The following is a 17,877-nucleotide window of genomic DNA, read 5'->3' on the forward strand; positions in this document are numbered from 1 at the left end:
TTCAACGTTGATTTAACATCATGTGCTATCTGGGAAGTTTATTTGCACAGCACATTTCAGCAACAAGGTCGTTCAAAGTGCTTCCCATTAGAAAAACAACAAGCTTCTCAGTAATATGCACAAACTTAAAATAAACAATACAAAGACACGTCTTTTTTTTTATAGCTGACATGGCGTCCACTGGGTTTGGTTCTGACAATTAAGTCCAGACAATAAACTACAGGTGTGGAAGTGGGAGTTTGCTAAGACAGGACAACTGTCTCGATCAGCTAGACAAAAAAAAAAAAAAAAAAAAAAAGGGAAAAGAAAACATATTTCTTAGTGTAGTACTTTATTCTCCATGTGTAAAGGACAGTGTGTTACCTCTTCACAGGTGGTATACTGCAGCGTGATGGTGAATTTGCTGCTGCCTCGGCTCTTTGCCAGCACATACTGACACGCCCCCGGCTGGAGAAACATCCTGCCGTCGAATGTTGTCACAAACATGTCTCCTACGACTGAACACTCGGCTGCGACGGAAAAAAAATAATAGAAAAATGGCTTTTTTCATCTCCTTTAATTGTTGCTTACAATCACTAAAGATTAGGATAGCATAAAAGTGTGTTTTTCTTGACAGCCACCCCTGTTCTTGGTTAAGCGTTTTGCCAGAGAGGACATAGACTAAGACCAGGACATGTGGAATAATATTCTTTGGACTGAATTCCAATTATTTAGACATCATAACAAACACATAATTGACATAAACCTAGCCAGCTCACAATCATAATATTCATCATGAATTCTCCTCTGAATGAGTGTTGGTTAAGCATTAAAAAGAAAAGAAGGATGCTGACACATGACTGGACCCTGCAACAAAACATTCATCAAAGGGCTGTCAGAAAAGTAATAATTTTCCGACAGACGCAAAGACCAGGTCATGATATTATATTGCTAATGGTTGACATGAAACGGGCTGTACATTCACGTAGCTTCTCAAATATCTCACAGTTGTAAGTGAGGAGTAAGACAAACTCAAAACTCAACAAAATTGGGCGAGTAAAATATATTAGAAGGTACGGTGCCCTAATTTTATTCAAAGTAAGAATACAAATCTTTCTTGACGTTTTTTGTCTAGTAAGTAAAACAAGATTTATTTTTCCCTTTGGTTTGTTTAATCTAGCTTTTCAGTTTCTCCTCCAGAAAAAAATTAGGTCAGATATTATGTGAAAATTCCCTATTAAAAAAGGGTAACATGACTATCAAATTTCCTAATCAGTAGACTCACCTGTGCAGTTATTCTCTGTACAATTCCACACTCCTCCCATGCAAACACTGAAAAAAAAATCAGGTAATGAGCAAGTTAATTATCTTATATGTTCCAACAAAAGACAGTTCACACATACCAGACACTGCAGCCTTGTTGAAGCACTTGTCCTTGCACATAAGATGTTCCATGATAAACACAAGGACACTGAGATGCAGGGATGCATGTTCCATTCTGTAGGATGAGACCTGTGTGCAGAGAGGGCTTACGTTCAGTTATCTCAACTTATTTTATTAACCTAGCCATCCTCTTATTTGGTGTAAATACCGTCAGGGCAGTAGCAACCATCCAGGCAGTGCAGGTTGGTTCCTAGACACTCTTTCTCAAACGTACATGTGGGCGGACAACAACTGATACAGTCTCTATACACAAAGCTCTCCTCGCAGCCGTCGTCTGTGATAGCACAAACAGGAAACAAGAAATAACAATGACACATGAGGGCCTGAGGGGATAAGTCTGTTTAACAGGTGTGTCAGTGGAGAGCAGTGGAGGACCCTTACTACACGATGGAAAACTGTCCCTCCACTCTCTTACAGGATATCCAACATGTGAGCAGGCTCTGGTGTATTCAATCAAAGCTCGACAAAATGTTTCCTCATCATCGGCCCTAAAAGGAAGAGAGCATTTTTGGAATAACTGAGTTTCTGATATACAAGATTCTGTTCAAATAAAAGTTTTGAATGCATACAGTTGGCTGTGATCAGGCTACGACTTACACACAGAGGTCAGAGACACAGCTGGCGACAAAGGGATTTGGGTCGATGTTTTCATGGCAGGACAGAAACGGAAAGAAAAGGAGAGCGCTGCATTTCTCAATGGCGTCCTGCAGATTTGCAAAGAATGAGAAGGTCGGGATACATACGTTTAAAAAAACAAAAACAAAAAAACAACAAAAAAAAAACAACATAAGTACATTTATACACACTCGTGTGCATGATTGCCACATGAACTATAGTGTTCATGCATTTGAATTATTCATTTCTCGGGGTTGAATGATTATAAATTTGATTATTTCTAAAAGCAAGATCTGGGGATACAAGTCGGTCTGGAATTATTGTCCTCCTGGAATTATGCTGAGGCTTCAACCAGAAGGATCAATCTTAGGTGAGGTAATATTAGTAAAGATGTTCAAGAACAACCAGCAGCCTTCATCTCAAAACACTCTCAGTAAAAGTTTTATGGTTTGACAAGACAAAAATGTAACTCTTTGGCCACATGACGTAAGAGAAAGGTGAGGCTTTTAAAACCCAAGACTGATACACAAACCGTCGTGCATAATGGCGGCAGCATCATGCTGAGGGTCAGTTTTACTGCCAGTAGTGCTGAGCATTGCACACAGTGGGGTAGAGCAATGGGAGAGTTTTTCAACAAATCAACAAAAAGGTAGATGGAGCTTGAACACAGCTGGATGTTCTTACAGGCCAGTGATGCCAAATGCACATCAAAAATGGTTTTAGAAAGAAACCATGCAGCTTAGTTTACCTGAATACTGAACGCACAGGCCTAAATTTATTTAAACCTGTATGTGTAATTTTAATCTTGTGTAGATTACCGCATATATATAAACCGCACCGGGCTATTAGCTGCTGGTATCTCCGCCGCTCTCAGTTTTCCACAAAGACGCAGCAGAGGGAGCGTCCTTAATAAATCTGCTATTAAGGACGCAGCCCTCCGTCTCCAATGCCGAACCCCGGATTCGTTCACGCCGAGCTTACCTGCAGCGGCTCTATTTCCCTCCTGTACTGCCAGATTGATACTCCTCAACTTAAAAGCGGCATATTTTTCTTTGTGTTGTTTCAATGATGAGGGGGTATGAGTTTGAAGAAATTTCTCCGTCGTGCCCGCTGCTAGCATATGCTTATTCTAATCTAAATGAAATTTAGCACTTTCTTCTTTGATTTCCAATTTTGACTTCCAATGATTCACTTCCTGCTAATGAGCCCCCTGGTGGTTGAAGAAAAATTCACAGAAAAGCCGCCCCGGGTTATAACCGCATGGCTAAAAAAAAAAAAAGAAGCGGCTTATAGTCCGAAAAATACGGTAGATGAAACTTGCAAATATTTTATTTCTCTGGCCAATTTGTATTTTTAAGGAGGTTGTCTGTTGTATCATGAAACTACTCAACAAATAAATTAATTGTTGCTTTTCTGTCCTAAAAGCAAATAGGCCATATTGGACATTTTCGTTTAAATTTGTAAATGAAATACCGTGATACTGTCAAGCAGTGCTATTTGTACTCAAAGTTATGATAGCATCACAATCTCATATCAACCCCTGTCAAAACTCAACATGTTCTCTTTTGCCAATTCCCATACAAAAAGGAAATAAAATATAATGAAAATACAAATACAAAGTTGAAACATTTGATATGGTTCTTACATCCATGTCTGACTCAGAATGGCAAGGGCCATTAAAGTCAAGATCTACAGAGGGACAAGCTCTCTCGTGAGGAAGGTCCACTGTCCAGCTGTTAGCAAACACCGCAGGCTCATCTGTTCGAATGCCTTAAACACAGAGTGAGCACATGACAGTATGTCACCAACAGGCTCATATCGACAGATTAGAAAATGACAAGTACATGTTCATTTCTCATAAGTACAACAAGAAGCCCATTCAAACAAAACTTGGCATTGCAATGACATGTATGTCCATATTTTAGATATTTAGGGTTTGACCTAATTATTTTTGAAAGCTTTCTGCCAAAAACCCAGAGATTATAATTACTATTACTGGCCATGTGAGGAAATTTTCATACTTCTTCTAGGCTTTTAGAACCAAAGTGACAGTTCTTTTCTTTCTGCTCTGGTGTATGATAGTCCCGCCCCTTCTATAATTGACCAGAATTGGTGCTGAGTGTATAATAGCAATAATTGCACTGAGTGGGTGCTGAGTGAGGAGAAAAACGGATGAGGGGCCAGTTTGCCCAGTCCTACCCCGAGCAGTGGTGAGGTCATCATCAGCAATGTGGTTGAAGTTCCCACACAAGCCACAAGGGGTGCCCTGGTGCTCCTCGCTCATCTTCAGGTAGACGCCTGAGCCTCCATCCCAGGCCAAAGAGAAGCCAAACACACTCTTGACAAGCAGGTAATCAGCCAGTCTCTCTATAAACACCCCACCTACAGTCTGAGGCAAACTTAACCTGACATTTCATAAACACAGACAAAATGAAAGAGTCACAAATGATACTGTCAGGCATTGAGAAATGTTGATGGCTTTGCCATTTATTGGTCAATGTTATTAGGTTGTTTTGTTCTCCTCACACCTGCGACCTCCCTGGTGGACCTGATATCCAGAGATATGGATCTCCTCCTCGTTTGGGAAGAACAAACTGAGAGCTCTTGGACAAGAATACACACTTCCCTCGCACACTCTGCTATTGTGAATCTGAGAAGGCAAGCAAAATAATGGAGAGGTGGGTTTAAATGCATTAGATTATTATTAAAGAGTTTGTTTGTTTTAATTATGGAAATAAAAAGGAGAAACTTTGATGTTAGATAGTTAGAAATTCCTTTTTTATTGTTCCACTATGGGGAGATTTCTGTGCAACTGCAGCAAAGCAACAGGCAATCAAAGCAGGTTCACACAAACACAGGTAAAAATTGAAAGAGAAATGTCAGGTAACTGAAAAAGTATGTTCATGGATTGAACAGTAAGACCATTAAAAATGGATCAGCAGTGTGGCATGGAGGCCTTTAGTCTGTGTCTCTGCTAAGCTTATGAAAAAGTGCAGTTTGCCTTAATAGCAGCCTTCAGTTCATCTCCATCGATTGGTCTGGTGTCTCCTGTCTTCCTTTAGACAATAACTGCCAGACTGAATTGGGAGGGATTAGGAGATAATAATTCCTGACTAATGGCAATGATGTCATGGTCATTAAACCTGATATTGGTACTTTTGGGGAGTGTCAGCAGTTGACAGATGCTGTGAGGAAATGATTTCAGCATCTCAATAAAGTTGTCCTCATGGACAGCTCTGCTGACTTTGGACTTCATAAAACAAATGACATGTCTCCTCAAATCATCACTGACAATAGAGAGAGTCACATTGGGCATCAATAAACTTGGATTCCGAGCCTCTCCGCTCTTTCCCCTGATGGCAGAGTGATTTCAAAATCAAAAGACAAAATTACTTTCATCTTCAAAAGAAAACTTTAGACTACTGAGCAACAGTCCAGTCCTATTGTTGTAATAATAATTACAGTTATATGTAATAGTAGTTACCGTGGACTTTGCTTCGCAATCTACTCAAGGCTGCATGTGGTTACCTTGGTGACTCAGTCACCATTCCTTCTCCATGTTTTTTCTTCCAAAGAACTTTTAAATAATATATCTGCATACAACACTCTGCATACAACAACCTTCAGAAATGACCTTCAGTGAGGTATTCTCAGTTTGGACAGACTCAACGATTCTACTGGATAACTGTTAAGTCATTTCCATTTAACCATAGCATAACATTTTTACACTAAGAAACACCATAAATATATGCTTGACATCTATAATTCTGTATTCACACAATTCCATATGTAAATGTTGCTGTTAGAATTAAAGAAACAACAAAATACATTTACTGTTCAGTGATTTTGTCATCATTTGAGATGCTAATTAGGGGAGGGATTGGAATGAGTAAAGAATTTAAATACTGAGAAGGTTTAGCCACTGTTTGTAATTTGTCATTGTATACTAAAAGACAAGAGGAAAGATGCTAAAACCCAAGGCATACAGTAAAAGGTTGCTTAGTATGTTTTGTTTCAAATTTATGGCATTTTGCTTTATTATACCTCATATAACACACAGCATTTTCATTCACACCAAAATAACAGGATGTTAAATAATGTTGAATATTGCCCTTACCCACACTGTGTATTCTGGAGTAGCTGAGTGACAGTCCTGAGCCAGAATATAAGAGCAAGTTCCAGGGAAGTAGAAGTAGATCCCATCAAATGTTTCAAAGTGATGCTGACCCCACGACCTGCAGATCCCATCTCTATCCTGGCCCTGGTTAGGTACTAGAAGGACAACGGCTTAATTAATTTAGAAATTGTTCTTGTAAAAGGAAGTTTTTTTTGTCTATTTTTTCAACTAAACTGAGAGGGCAAACATATCATCTGATCTCGGTTATCATCTTTATATCTTTCATCATTTTGTATTTAATTAAACTTATCTGTTGAAAACGAATACCTGAATTTTGTAAAAGCCCTTTGTTGCTGGAAAATCCCCATGGCTTGCTTTGCCAAGATGCTGCTCGAGACCCTCCCCATAATCTGAGAGCATGGATGGCGGTTACAGTGATTCACATCCTGTAATTTTATCAGTGAGTGGCATTTTGTGCACTCATTAGTGTCTCAATCAGAAACGTTCCCTAACTATGTTGACTATTTTAACCTTGACAATTATATTTAAGCAAAACTTACATTTTTCATGTACTTTTTTGTCAAACATCTAAGTTCCTTCATAGGTCACAACAGAACCACTTTAATGGGTTTTAGCACTAACTGCATCCGTACATGTTTCATATTTTTGTATGCTCAAATCTCCAGGGTTCTCATTGTGTTTTTATCCGATGTCTAAAGCCTAAATTCAAAAGGTTCTTGGCAGGTATTTGGGAAGTCATGAGGCTTTAAATCTCAATGGATGACTGGGTGGATGCACGACTTTCATTGAACTCAATTGGAAACACAGTCTTGAATTTAGTTCTTCAAATTGAAAAAATAAAAATAACATTTACTTGGATATCTGGATGGATATCTACAGGACAGAACCAGAAATTACATTCAAATTTAAAGGCTAGAAACTTGACTTAGCAACTGAACCCAATAGCTATTGGTCATATCTTTTACACAGGTCTTTGTGAGTGGGTGTGTTTGAACATGGTTGGGAATTATGCCACGAAATAATAATACCAGAAGACTAAGAAACCTCTACTAAATACAACTGTTAAGTGTTTAGGTTATTCATGTTCGAAAGAGTCTCAATGTAGCTGTCAGAAAGCCTGAATGTGTTAGGACAGGCATATTACTTCCAAGACAGAGACGAACATGAGCTGAAATAAGAGGATGATATGAATGTGTGAAGATGCGAGTGAATGACTTACTGATCTGGCAGCGGTCTCCCAATGCCTGAAACTGAGAACAGTCACACACACTGTCCTCCTGACACCAACCTCCATTAAGGCAGCCACAATATTCTGAGACAGACAGAAAGACAAACTGAAATTCCTTCCTTACAGAGTTCTATGTTCTGCAAATGTGGGGTGAATTTCAAGATCGTATTTACCTGAAGATTCATCTCTGGCTGTGTAGTTGTGCAAAACGCTGCGTGACAGTGAATTTTCTGGCAGCAATGGCCTATATGTCTGGGTGGGTTGGGGGAAGAAGCAACACACAAAAGACATTTAGATCGTTTCCTGTAAAAATTCTCAAAAATTAACAGCCTCACGGACTCTGTGCTACACCAGTTGTGTATCTGCTGCTTTAAGTTGTATCAGACTGAGTGGGTGAGATGTGTGCGTGTTTGTGACTGTGTCTAGTTGGTTACAAAGACGGCTTTGTGCCGATGAGGTGTTATGCGCATGAGGGTGCCCTGACCTCCTCTGGTTCTCTTAGGTGTAGTGTACAAACCTCCTCCCCAAGGAGATCCCGTTTCCTCCGAAGTGCATTAGCCCTCCTGTGCGCACACAAACATGCACATTAGTGGATAGAAACAGTCAGAGGGGAGACTTAAGTGCACTTTACACCACTTGAATCCAGACTTCAAACTTCTTTTCACTAAAGCCTTGCGCACAAAAAAAATGCGAGTTCACATTCAATCAGTTTCTGTCACACACATTGTCTTGGTTGAAAGCATGCATTTATCATGGCCATCCTGTGACTCCGGATGGGAATCATTTGTGGAAAAAAAAAAAAAAAAAACATTTTCACATTTCTGTCTTTCATTTACCTCTGTGATCTTCCCTCTGCCACTGCAAGTCGGCTCTGACCTCCTAATTAAAGTGACAACATCAGGATTAGAGTTTTAAATCTTAAAATGTGTGGCTCCTTTTTAAATACAAACTTATTTTCATAGGCTGACATGTGCTCAAGACAAATCAGTTTTGAGTTTTACAATTAAGAATGTTACAATAAAGGCCAGAATTATTACTACCTTTTCAGATTTAAATTTAAGGCAATCTTTACATTCCTTCTAATAGGAAGCTAAAGTAATAATAATAATAATAATAATAATAATAATAATAATAATAATAATAATAATAATAATAATAATATTCATGCTTTGGAGTTCCCCAATCCCAATCTTGACTTTAATTTGTAAGAGGAGCTGTACAGGGAGCAAACGATTAGTTTAATGGCAAGGAGACCTTCAAACCTCACACTGAAGCAATCAGAAGAGACATGACAGAAGCTTAACAGCATTTATAAAAATAACCAAAGTACTTGTTTGTTGTAAAGCCAGCACATGTTTTCCATTGATTATTTAAAATTTTATAGCAAAATAATTACTGATATGGAATTTATCCATGTTAATTAAAGCATGGATAAATTTTATTTCAGTTAACTAAAATTTAACTGAAATTGATTAATAATAATTAATAATACACTCTTGTGCATTATTTAAAAAATAGACAGATGCCTTGTGATTTCCTTTCAGAAACAAATTTGACTGGATGGAATAAATCTAGATCAGGCAGTGGCACGGATAATTTAGACTCAACTGTAGTCTTTATCAACAATTTGATGAAGAAAGCTAAGGAAGCAGTTTTTTCATGTGACTGGTAGGGACAAGTTATTTCTAATTGAGTTGATTTCATGTTAAAGTGAGAGACAAAGTCTTACTGATTAAAAATAAACCGTAAACAAAAGCTATTTCTCGAATGGAATAAACAAAAATGACAATGTGTAGTGTTGGTGGATGACATTCTGGATAAGCAAAACTCTAACTTACCCTCAAGTAACAGCAAGTGGGAGACTGAAAACGAAAGAAGAAGAAATCGTTTCACTGTCCACTTTACGTTCATCTCAGAGTTCGAAAGGAAGTCCCACCGAAACGTTAACGGTGCATCTCAGCTGTCCCGAGTGGAAAGGGTTTAGGATATCTGGTAGAGGGAAGCGGGATGAAACCTAGTTGCACCTGTAAAGCCACCTGGAGGAGGCGAAAGCCCCTCCTGAGGAAGATGACGAGCGGCTTGTCCACACCTGCGTGCAAAGGTGAGCCTGCAGTGAGCTCTCTGTTACACCAGCACCCCCATTCCGACTGCACGGGTCTGCTTTCTCATACTGTGATTTAGGGAGGGAAATTGTGGAGGAGGCCTTCATGACTGCGATACTCTCACCGACACACCAACAAGAGCGTCTGTTTTCCTATCTTGAGCAGAGTATAAGCGCCAATTAACCAACTACATGTCATATTTTGGTATGTCTAACAGCAGCGTAAATGCTAGGTGATTAGCCAGTAACGGTGTTAACATTACAGGTGATATGTTGATTTAAAGAAAAATGTTGCCAGACATTTAAGTTTCCATAATAATTTATATATTTTTGAATTATGAATTAATCTGTTAATCTTGCTAGTATGTTGTAACACATTTCTAACAAATCTTACTTCCACGTGTTGCTAAGCTGTAGGTTTACTAAGCTTCATTCACAGGTGCATCAAGTAGTAAATTTTGGAAATTAATTTATTTTAGTATTTTTATTCAAAAAGCAAAAAAGAAAAAAAAAATTCACACAGCATCATTTTTATTTATTTATTTGTTTATTGTTAGGAAGAAACCAAGAGTTCAGTTTTCTAGAATATTGGACTAGTCTATAAAAACAATCTATATACACCCCTATTTTGGCTAGATCTCCTATTGCATGAATGACTGCATCAATGCAGCTTGGCATGGCAAAGGATTTGGCATGGTGATGATTTTAAGAGTAAGGCAATGGTGCTTTAATAGCAGCAAGATAGATAGAGGAAAATTTAGGCCAGTAAATGTTTTTGTAGCCATTTTATGACTGATAAAGATCAATGCAGCTGCCTTACACAAAGAGCATATTTCCTTCAAGTAAGAAAATATTCATTTTTCCCACTTTTAAGAGTAAAGGATAAATGGTCGTCAATGTCACATCATAGGAGTATAAAAATGTCATGAGTGACTAAGGATTTAGTTCTTCTATGTTTAGCTTATCTTTGGCCTACCAAAGTTGGCTCAACATACATGTGTTTAATCTAGTTATGGGATTCTTTCATATATCATCAGCATTATCATCATATTTTCTTACTTTTAAAGTAATACTTAGTTATAGTGTTTCTATTTATGAATATGCTTTATTTTTAAACATTGTTTGTGAGGTTTTAAGTCTTAGTTCTTTTCTTCATTTTGTGTTAAAAGCGTGAAACATTGGTAGTGTTGGGTAGTGGTGTTTTATTGACAACTTTTACTATTTTCAACTGCTTTCTTTTATGAGATACTAACAGAAAGAGTAACATATGAAAATCTAATGTATTAATCCTAAAATACATGAAATGATATGTGACCACAACTTTCACAAATAATTTGACATGTATGTATACCTATAGGTTGTGAGTGAATGCTTAATACCTGTCTAAAATATAACAAGCAAATATTAAAAGCATAAAAATATATGTAACTCGTCATTTCAGTTCACCAAAAGTTTAGTAAATTTACAAAGCAGCAACGTCAAACATTCACTGAAGAACTTTAAATTGTCTCCCTCTACTGGTGAATTTTGTTAGTTTAGTGAACACATTACAGATGTAACATAATCTATTATCTCTTTTGTGTTGTTGCACTTTAAATAGTTATGTATTTTTAAAATTATCTTTAAGATGAAGCATAAAAAAATAACTCTAAACATTTTACAGTCAATTATTTTAACATAAATGTTTAATCAAAAATATTTACATGGTTAATGTAGTTGGGGAGAAAAGGAAGGACGGTAAATAAGCCTAAAATAAATAGTTGGTTTTCTTGCACACTGGTTTATTTCTTATTGGAAAGCAATGAGTTGACTTCATCCTCTGATTTAAGGCTGTGCCACTGGGCTATCGGGCGGCGTGGGTTGGCCAGCATGTCTGACCAGTGGCGCAGTTCAGTCCCAGTGCTGTTGCCGCCCAGAAGCAGTTTCCCAATGGCATCGTTCTTCCCAATCTTATCATAGTCCAGCACAGTCACTGCTATTTGCACCTTCTGCAAAGAAAGTTTACGCAGAAGAAGGATTTTATACGCTGAACATTATTCACGTCCACGTATCCCCAAATACCTCTTTAGCGTACCTCTATTTGTTCGGATGGCACTTCAAAGCTGAATGACTCATTGTAATAAGGGTTCAAAGTGTTTTTCTTTATAGTAGTTTTCTTTTTCTTCAGTCGTTTGCCATTCTGCATTAAGTGGATCTTCACATATGGGTCTGCAAGAGAGAACAGGGGTGTTTTATGTTAAAGCAGCAGACCAAAAGCTTGGCACCCGCTCTGTAACTCTATCAATGAAAAGCAACATTAGTTGTAGTGATTCCTGATTTAAGAGCCAAGTGAACTGAACTGACCCACATCAGCTACTTTAAATGTTAAAACATTTTAGTGACGGGAATCTAAGATGACCTCAAGGTTCCTAGAAAGTCAGGAAAAGTTTGGAATTTTTATTTTGTTATTTTCCAAGCCTGGGTAAGTGTGTTAAAAAGCTTGCAGGCTTTATTTTTTATTCCAATGTGCAAAAAATAAAACTCAGCATTTTTAACAAAGAAAATGAATTTATGTTTAGATTATGACATTTATTTTTGTTTAGTCACATCACAACTTGAATTGTGGTTCACCTTATTAATCCATTGATTTTTGTGTTACTTGCGCCTAAAGACAAGTTCAATAAGAAAAAGCAATCTCATTACCTATTTTCCTGTGGACTATTTCATTTCTGGATTTCAAATTGGACCCAAAAGTCTGATTTTGAACAAGATTTAGATGCTAAACAAATCACAGAACTTCCCATTTTCTGAGAATTTTGTAAAACAGAGGCATAATTATTCATTAATCATTAACGGGAAGTATTTACTGTTAATTGCAGTTTTAAAATGCAAAATTCCCATGAACTCTGCAGCTGGGCTCACCTGATAATCCACCCACATCCATTTTTTTCAGGTTCTTGGCCTCCAGGACAACCACAGTCAATTTCCCTGCAGTTGGTACAAACCTCAAGGACAAACATATGTCTCCAAGCCACTCGCTCTGGTTCACAAACATGAAGATCAAGTTGGAAGAATATCAGATAATAGATATTTTATGATATTTTAATATAATGGTCGCTGCTTCAGAACAGCTGGATTCCACAGAATTTATAATAGCATAATTTTGTCTGATTATAAGTAACAGAAATTATTTCTTTTAAGAAAGAGTTTTCCCTAATAGGTCATTTTTAAAATCCTCAGGCTTTTCATCATGCATAATTTTAACTAATCCAGCTCTCTGTAAAGTTATCTTCCCACCTCTTCTTTCTCAGCCTTCTGCAGATCTCTCCACTCCTGCAGAGACTGGCTGAAGTCTATGCTGCTCATCGGTATCTTTATTGCCCCGATTGCGTCGTGCTTTGAGAACCGGTCGAAGTCATACACAGTCATCACAAGGGTTTTTCCGCCCAAGTCCGTATATGGTACCTTTACAGTAGAGCAAAAATTCACATTGCGATAGCGCTGTGAAAAAGTATCGACCTCCTTTTCTTCTATTTTTGCTTTTTTTTTTGTTGCTTTTAAATGTTTCAGATCACAAAACAAATTGTAATGTCTGATGTGTCTTTTTGATTGAATTATGATGGCTCAAAATTTCAAATTTCTCCATGGTGATGTAAAAAACCTCCCTGTCGTTGCTTGATAGCGATTGTTGATGGCAAGGGGGACAACTTTTTCTTTTTTTTTTTTTCTTTTTTTTTTTTTCCAAAGGCTCAGATTGGTTTGGATTGCTTTATTCACCTCATAACATCCTTATTTAAAAGCTCCATCTTGAATTTAGTCAGATCATCTCTGACTGACATTAACATTTGTTAAATGATCTTAAACATTACATCTGACAAAAAAGAAAAAAAAACATAAACAGAATATGTCTGTCTGAAGCCAAGTTCTTCAGCACTGTATTAACACGCCAACCCTTTGAAATAGGCTGCCTATTCTAACGTTTTACCTTAAATGTGAAGGTTTCGTTGAAGCTTGGTTCCAGCGTCTTCCTGTGGACCTTAGTTTCAAACTTTTTCTTCTTGTCTGGGAGCAGGTAGAGTTTAACATAAGGGTCGGAGCTGCCTCCCACATCCATTGCAGGAAGCTCTGAAGCCTCCAAGAGGCCGACCACTAGCTGGAGCGTGAGCACAGAGAATGGCAACAGAATGAAGACGTATAGCTGGTGACCAGTTGGCAGATGGAGCAGCTTCAGGAACTCACCGAATTTTCTGTGAAGTTGTAGTCTAATGTGAAGTGAAGTCGGCCGAGCTTCTCGTCTTCCTTGGGCTCATGTTTTGAAAGCTCTGTTTCTTTGACCGTTTCATCTTTTGCGGGCTGCAGACAGATAGACACGAATTCAATATAAGTGCTGAATACGCATTTAAACATGCCTTTTCTTTAACATGGAAACGGACGAGTTTGTGCTATTTTTCTGCATTAACCTATGTTACAGCAGACGTTGGTTGTTCAGACAAGGCAGTCATCTCCTTCAAAGCAACTTTCATCACCTCACCTTAACTTTACATTTAACATGAGCGACGAGCAGCACGTCCATTCGTCTTAGAGTGCACTGACAGTTTTACTCGTCCTGGGTAACCCAGACGTCAGGGCTATGATACATTACAAGGACAATGTGTCTGCAGGAGGTGACGTCTGTGAATGTGTTTGTTGTGCGCTAGCTTACCTCGCTGTGACCCCCATCCATTTCAGTGTCAAAACCTCCCTGGATTTTCTCTTTTCCTTTCTTCTTGTCCTTTTCTTTGTCCTTGTCCTTCTTTATCAAGCATTTTTTCCAGATGCAAAGAATACATGACAGCACCATGCACAAACTGACGATGCAAAGGGCGGCTGTTGCCCAGGACGGTTCTACGAAATCACAAACATAAAAATGCATGGGAGAAAATAATAATGCATCTGCATCTGGTCCAGTTTGGTAACATCGACCTCTTAACAGGAAAAAATGTGTAAAAATTCCTAATTAGACACCCCTGGACACACTGGTTAACTTAAAAAAAAATAAATTATGAATTATGAATGTTCCTCCCACAGTACCAAATTTTGCAGATGACCTGACAGACTTTTTTTTTTTTTTTTTTTTTTTTAAGTCTTTTTATAACTCATTACCATGAGGTTCGGGGGTAATACATTTGTAGAATGTTTTATGACCATTGTAGATCAGCTTAGGCATTTCCTTTGGCGAGTTTGATAAAGGGTACATTTTTCTGATTTATCGCATTTTGATAATTGCAAAATGTGTCTATTCTTGCTGAGTAAAATATTTTATTAGCTTACAGTGAATAATTTACAATCTCTCTGTAAGTTGTTTTGAGTTTTGTAAAATTTTAATGAAACTAAAATAAAATTCCTATTCAAAATGATGCTCTAAAAATAGGCAGAATTGTTGATTAACATGTTTCCTCGATCTTTCTGCACCCAGAAAACTTTAGAACGTTCCTAAATAGCATTTATCTGTGGCTTTGTATTTATATAACAGATGGCCTTTATGGAGGAAGCAGTAAACAACATTAATTGATAATGGGTCTCCAAGGCACTCCTTGTCTCAAGTGACTATATTGATCATGGTGGCATAATGTTTTCTCATGCTGTGCTGCCTCAGCTCCTGAAGGTCACGCACATTAAAACAGAGATTTCCAGTGTCTGCCTCTCCACTATGAGACTTCCCCAGACTCCCTCAATCTTTTCACTTTGCCACCACTTTATTTTCTCGTAGCCACTTGTTTAAGAAAGTTTTTTCAAAAAAAATTACATTAAATTGATGTTTGAGGGAATTTTTTTTAAAAAGAAACACATATCAGGTGAGGTGCTTTAGTTACTTCACCTGATATGTGAGGTAGGTGAGGTAATTATTATTCACTTGAAGAATCACTTGACTAATCAAGTGATTTCCACTTGAATAATCAATATAAGGCTGTTTGAAAACAATCATATCGTAGCATCACCTCTGACGTTCTGTAGTTCTTGGCCTTGAGCACATCGTTCTTGTTTTTGGTCCATTTCACTGACTGCTTTACATTGTCATTTAAGCCCAGCGAAGTCCCAGGAACAATTAGTGTCATTTTTTTCTCAAGACCTTTCCAAAACAAATTGTCATCTTTATAGGGATTTTTTATGAAAGGGTGTAGATCCTCTACACTGATATTGACAGGGCCTAAACCTAATATTAAAGGTTTACGCCTTTAATATTAAAGGCCTAAATATTAAGTTCTAAATATTAAGATCCGTAAGTTCTGCATACAACTTACGGATCTCCTGTAAGTTGTATGCAGAAACAACAACAAGCCCCTCTTCCCTCCCATCATACATCCAGACAGACATTCATATTTATTTTTATTATTATTATTATTATTATAAGATAGGAGAGTATGTTTCAATTATTTAATTATTTTTGTTATTCTTTTGTCAATACTTTTATTACTTTCTTCCCTATAGATTTCACATTTATATGTCTACAACTCACTCTCTGCTCTGCCTCCCGCCTAACTTTAATATTAAGCTGCATTATAAAAATTCATAAAATTCTGCTATGGTTTCTGATTTTGATGTGCTAACCTCAGGTTATTTGTGACTCCAGTCTACCTTCCCCTTTGAAAACGTCCAGCATGTGCCACCAAAACCGTTGCTAAATCCAGACGTTTACTTCCTCTAATATCCTGTCTTTAGGGAGTATATTAAATATTTAACATACTGGAGCAAAAGCAATAATCTCTAATCTTTTTTAACAAGTGCTGACATACAACAATAGCTTTGAAATATGACTTGAGATCCAAAGGAAATCCATTCTGCTGTCCAACTCACTGTGGATGCTCCGTAGCTCATTCATGAACTTGTTGGCACCGTGGCTTCCAGTTTGGTTTTTGCCCGGTGTAGTTGCTGCATTTGGGATCTTGGTGGGGCTGAACGAGGTGCTCGGTGCGGCTCGTCGGTTCATTATCGGTCGCAGTGACAGATCAGGGATTTCGCTGTCAGAAAAATGAAAACAGTGCAAGAAAAAAGAAAAGGCTCAGCACAACTCTGCAACATCACCTTTCAAACAAGGCAGAGACTGCCACAGCTATAAATCTCATAAAGTGTGTAGTTTTATTTGACGTAATTTGAAGAGCTCTTCAGAGCAGACTGCGTGAAGTTTCCTCAGTCTGTTGATCAAATATTTGATGCAATAATGTGCTTATAAACGGAGTATATACACCAGTGTCAAATAATGTCTCTTGTTTCTGCTGGCATTGCAAAAACACTCAAACACAGGATATGAAAGCTGCTGTCTTTGCCAAAGCTGCTGAAATGCAGTTAAAGAGGTGCGGGTGGGGGGTAGTGGGCGGGTGAAGGGTGGTAGGGAGTGTGTGAAGCACCACGTGTGGATCTCCGCTGTTCAACGCTCAGCTGCCAGAGGTCAGAGTCATGTGCCAAGGTCACGCCAGTGCAATAAGTGCTGCCAAAACTTGACTCCTGAGCACAGGAAATGTTTTGGGTTGTTATTTTCAATTCTGCAGACATCACAGGTATTGAGTATCTGGGGCTGAATCAGCACATCCATGCGGACACTTATCTCACTTTTAAAGTTTTTTTTGAGCTTCGATGCAGTAATGAGAGATGATAAATGCTACTTATATCTTAGTCTAACTAAACTGCATCTTTTACAATGATAAAAGATGCAATCTTTGTAATTTCTGCAAAAAATAAATTGATATTTTCAACTGCACCTTTTTTATATGTCTGATTTAACTGCACTATGAAGCTACTTTTTTTCTTAATCTTAAAAATCTGGTGTTAAATCTGAAATCGCACCATTTGTTACTTTTATCTTTTTTTTTTTAATTAAACACATTCTAATTTTTGGTGCAGGTCTGCTTGTGGTTTGTATGTACTTTTTTGTAAGTCTATAATTTTTCTGAAATTATTGTTACAATGGCTTTCTAATGATATAATGAAAAAAAAAATGAATCCATACCTGTGGTAATTGACGTCCAAATATCGGATTTTTCTGTTCCTTCAATATTTGAAGAGGGTGAGGGAAGTTGAAGGAGTCAGAGAAGCAAAGAAAAGCGCTGATGTGTGGATCAGTTCGCTGCCCTGTAGTTCTACATCGCACCGGTCTTCAGACATCAAGCAAAGCAGGAGCAGGTGTGTGAAGCTGGATCAAGAGGCAACAACGGGGAGGGTGGGGTAAGATAGGGTTGAGGGTGTGTGTTTATTTGAGGATGTGTGGGGGTGAGTGATAGTGGGTGTTCTATTGTGGTGAATATGTTCATTTTCTGTCCAATCATGTCCCGTGAGAGATGCGGTGTACATTCCTGTCGCCCCACCTCTCGAGACCTCTTGTCCCATCCCTACAGGTCACCCTCACCGGGCCTCTGATGC

General features: G+C 38.0%; 2 protein-coding genes across 3 annotated transcripts; both read right to left on the reverse strand.

Moving 5' to 3' along the window:
• Window positions 1–363: 363 nt before the first annotated feature.
• Window positions 364–9,482, reverse strand: LOC106956226 (otogelin-like protein; the record flags this gene model as incomplete). The annotated part of the gene is made up of 15 exons (XM_015046929.1): window positions 9,242–9,482; window positions 8,240–8,282; window positions 7,921–7,966; window positions 7,577–7,655; window positions 7,395–7,487; window positions 6,155–6,309; window positions 4,566–4,687; window positions 4,237–4,442; window positions 3,683–3,807; window positions 2,020–2,126; window positions 1,804–1,910; window positions 1,571–1,696; window positions 1,383–1,491; window positions 1,265–1,311; window positions 364–509 (listed from the first exon to the last, which is right to left on the reverse strand). Coding segments are annotated over exons 1-15 (1,584 nt in total), but the record flags the coding sequence as incomplete, so codon positions are not given.
• A 1,460-nt stretch (window positions 9,483–10,942) lies between these two features.
• LOC106956224 (synaptotagmin-1-like) lies at window positions 10,943–17,796 on the reverse strand. Of its 2 annotated transcripts, XM_015046926.1 has the most exons (10): window positions 17,468–17,796; window positions 16,869–16,965; window positions 16,318–16,481; window positions 14,186–14,367; window positions 13,723–13,836; window positions 13,469–13,636; window positions 12,781–12,948; window positions 12,406–12,523; window positions 11,579–11,712; window positions 10,943–11,492 (listed from the first exon to the last, which is right to left on the reverse strand). In XM_015046926.1, exons 3-10 carry the CDS (start codon window positions 16,448–16,450, stop codon window positions 11,286–11,288), a joined length of 1,224 nt encoding a protein of 407 aa, XP_014902412.1. In that variant the 5' UTR covers window positions 16,451–16,481; window positions 16,869–16,965; window positions 17,468–17,796; the 3' UTR covers window positions 10,943–11,285. The 2 variants fall into 2 exon arrangements, with proteins under 2 accessions (XP_014902412.1, XP_014902411.1); XM_015046925.1 differs by lacking the exon at window positions 16,869–16,965 and having other exon boundaries at window positions 17,468–17,795.
• Between the last annotated feature and the right edge of the window lie 81 nt (window positions 17,797–17,877).

Source organism: Poecilia latipinna, unplaced genomic scaffold (assembly GCF_001443285.1).
Source record: "Poecilia latipinna isolate Pla-1442-1.1 unplaced genomic scaffold, P_latipinna-1.0 Scaffold799, whole genome shotgun sequence".
Classification (NCBI taxonomy): Eukaryota; Metazoa; Chordata; class Actinopteri; order Cyprinodontiformes; family Poeciliidae; genus Poecilia; species Poecilia latipinna.

Bases quoted from the DNA above. Each gene is read 5' to 3' on its own strand.
- LOC106956224 (XM_015046926.1), bottom strand. From the start codon at position 16,450: ATGAACCGACGAGCCGCACCGAGCACCTCGTTCAGCCCCACCAAGATC. The intron at 13,837-14,185 runs GTAAGCTAGCGC...ATCTGTCTGCAG, and splicing joins TGGATGGGGGTCACAGCGAG to CCCGCAAAAGATGAAACGGT. The intron at 13,637-13,722 runs GTGAGTTCCTGA...CTCACGCTCCAG, and splicing joins ACAACTTCACAGAAAATTCG to CTAGTGGTCGGCCTCTTGGA.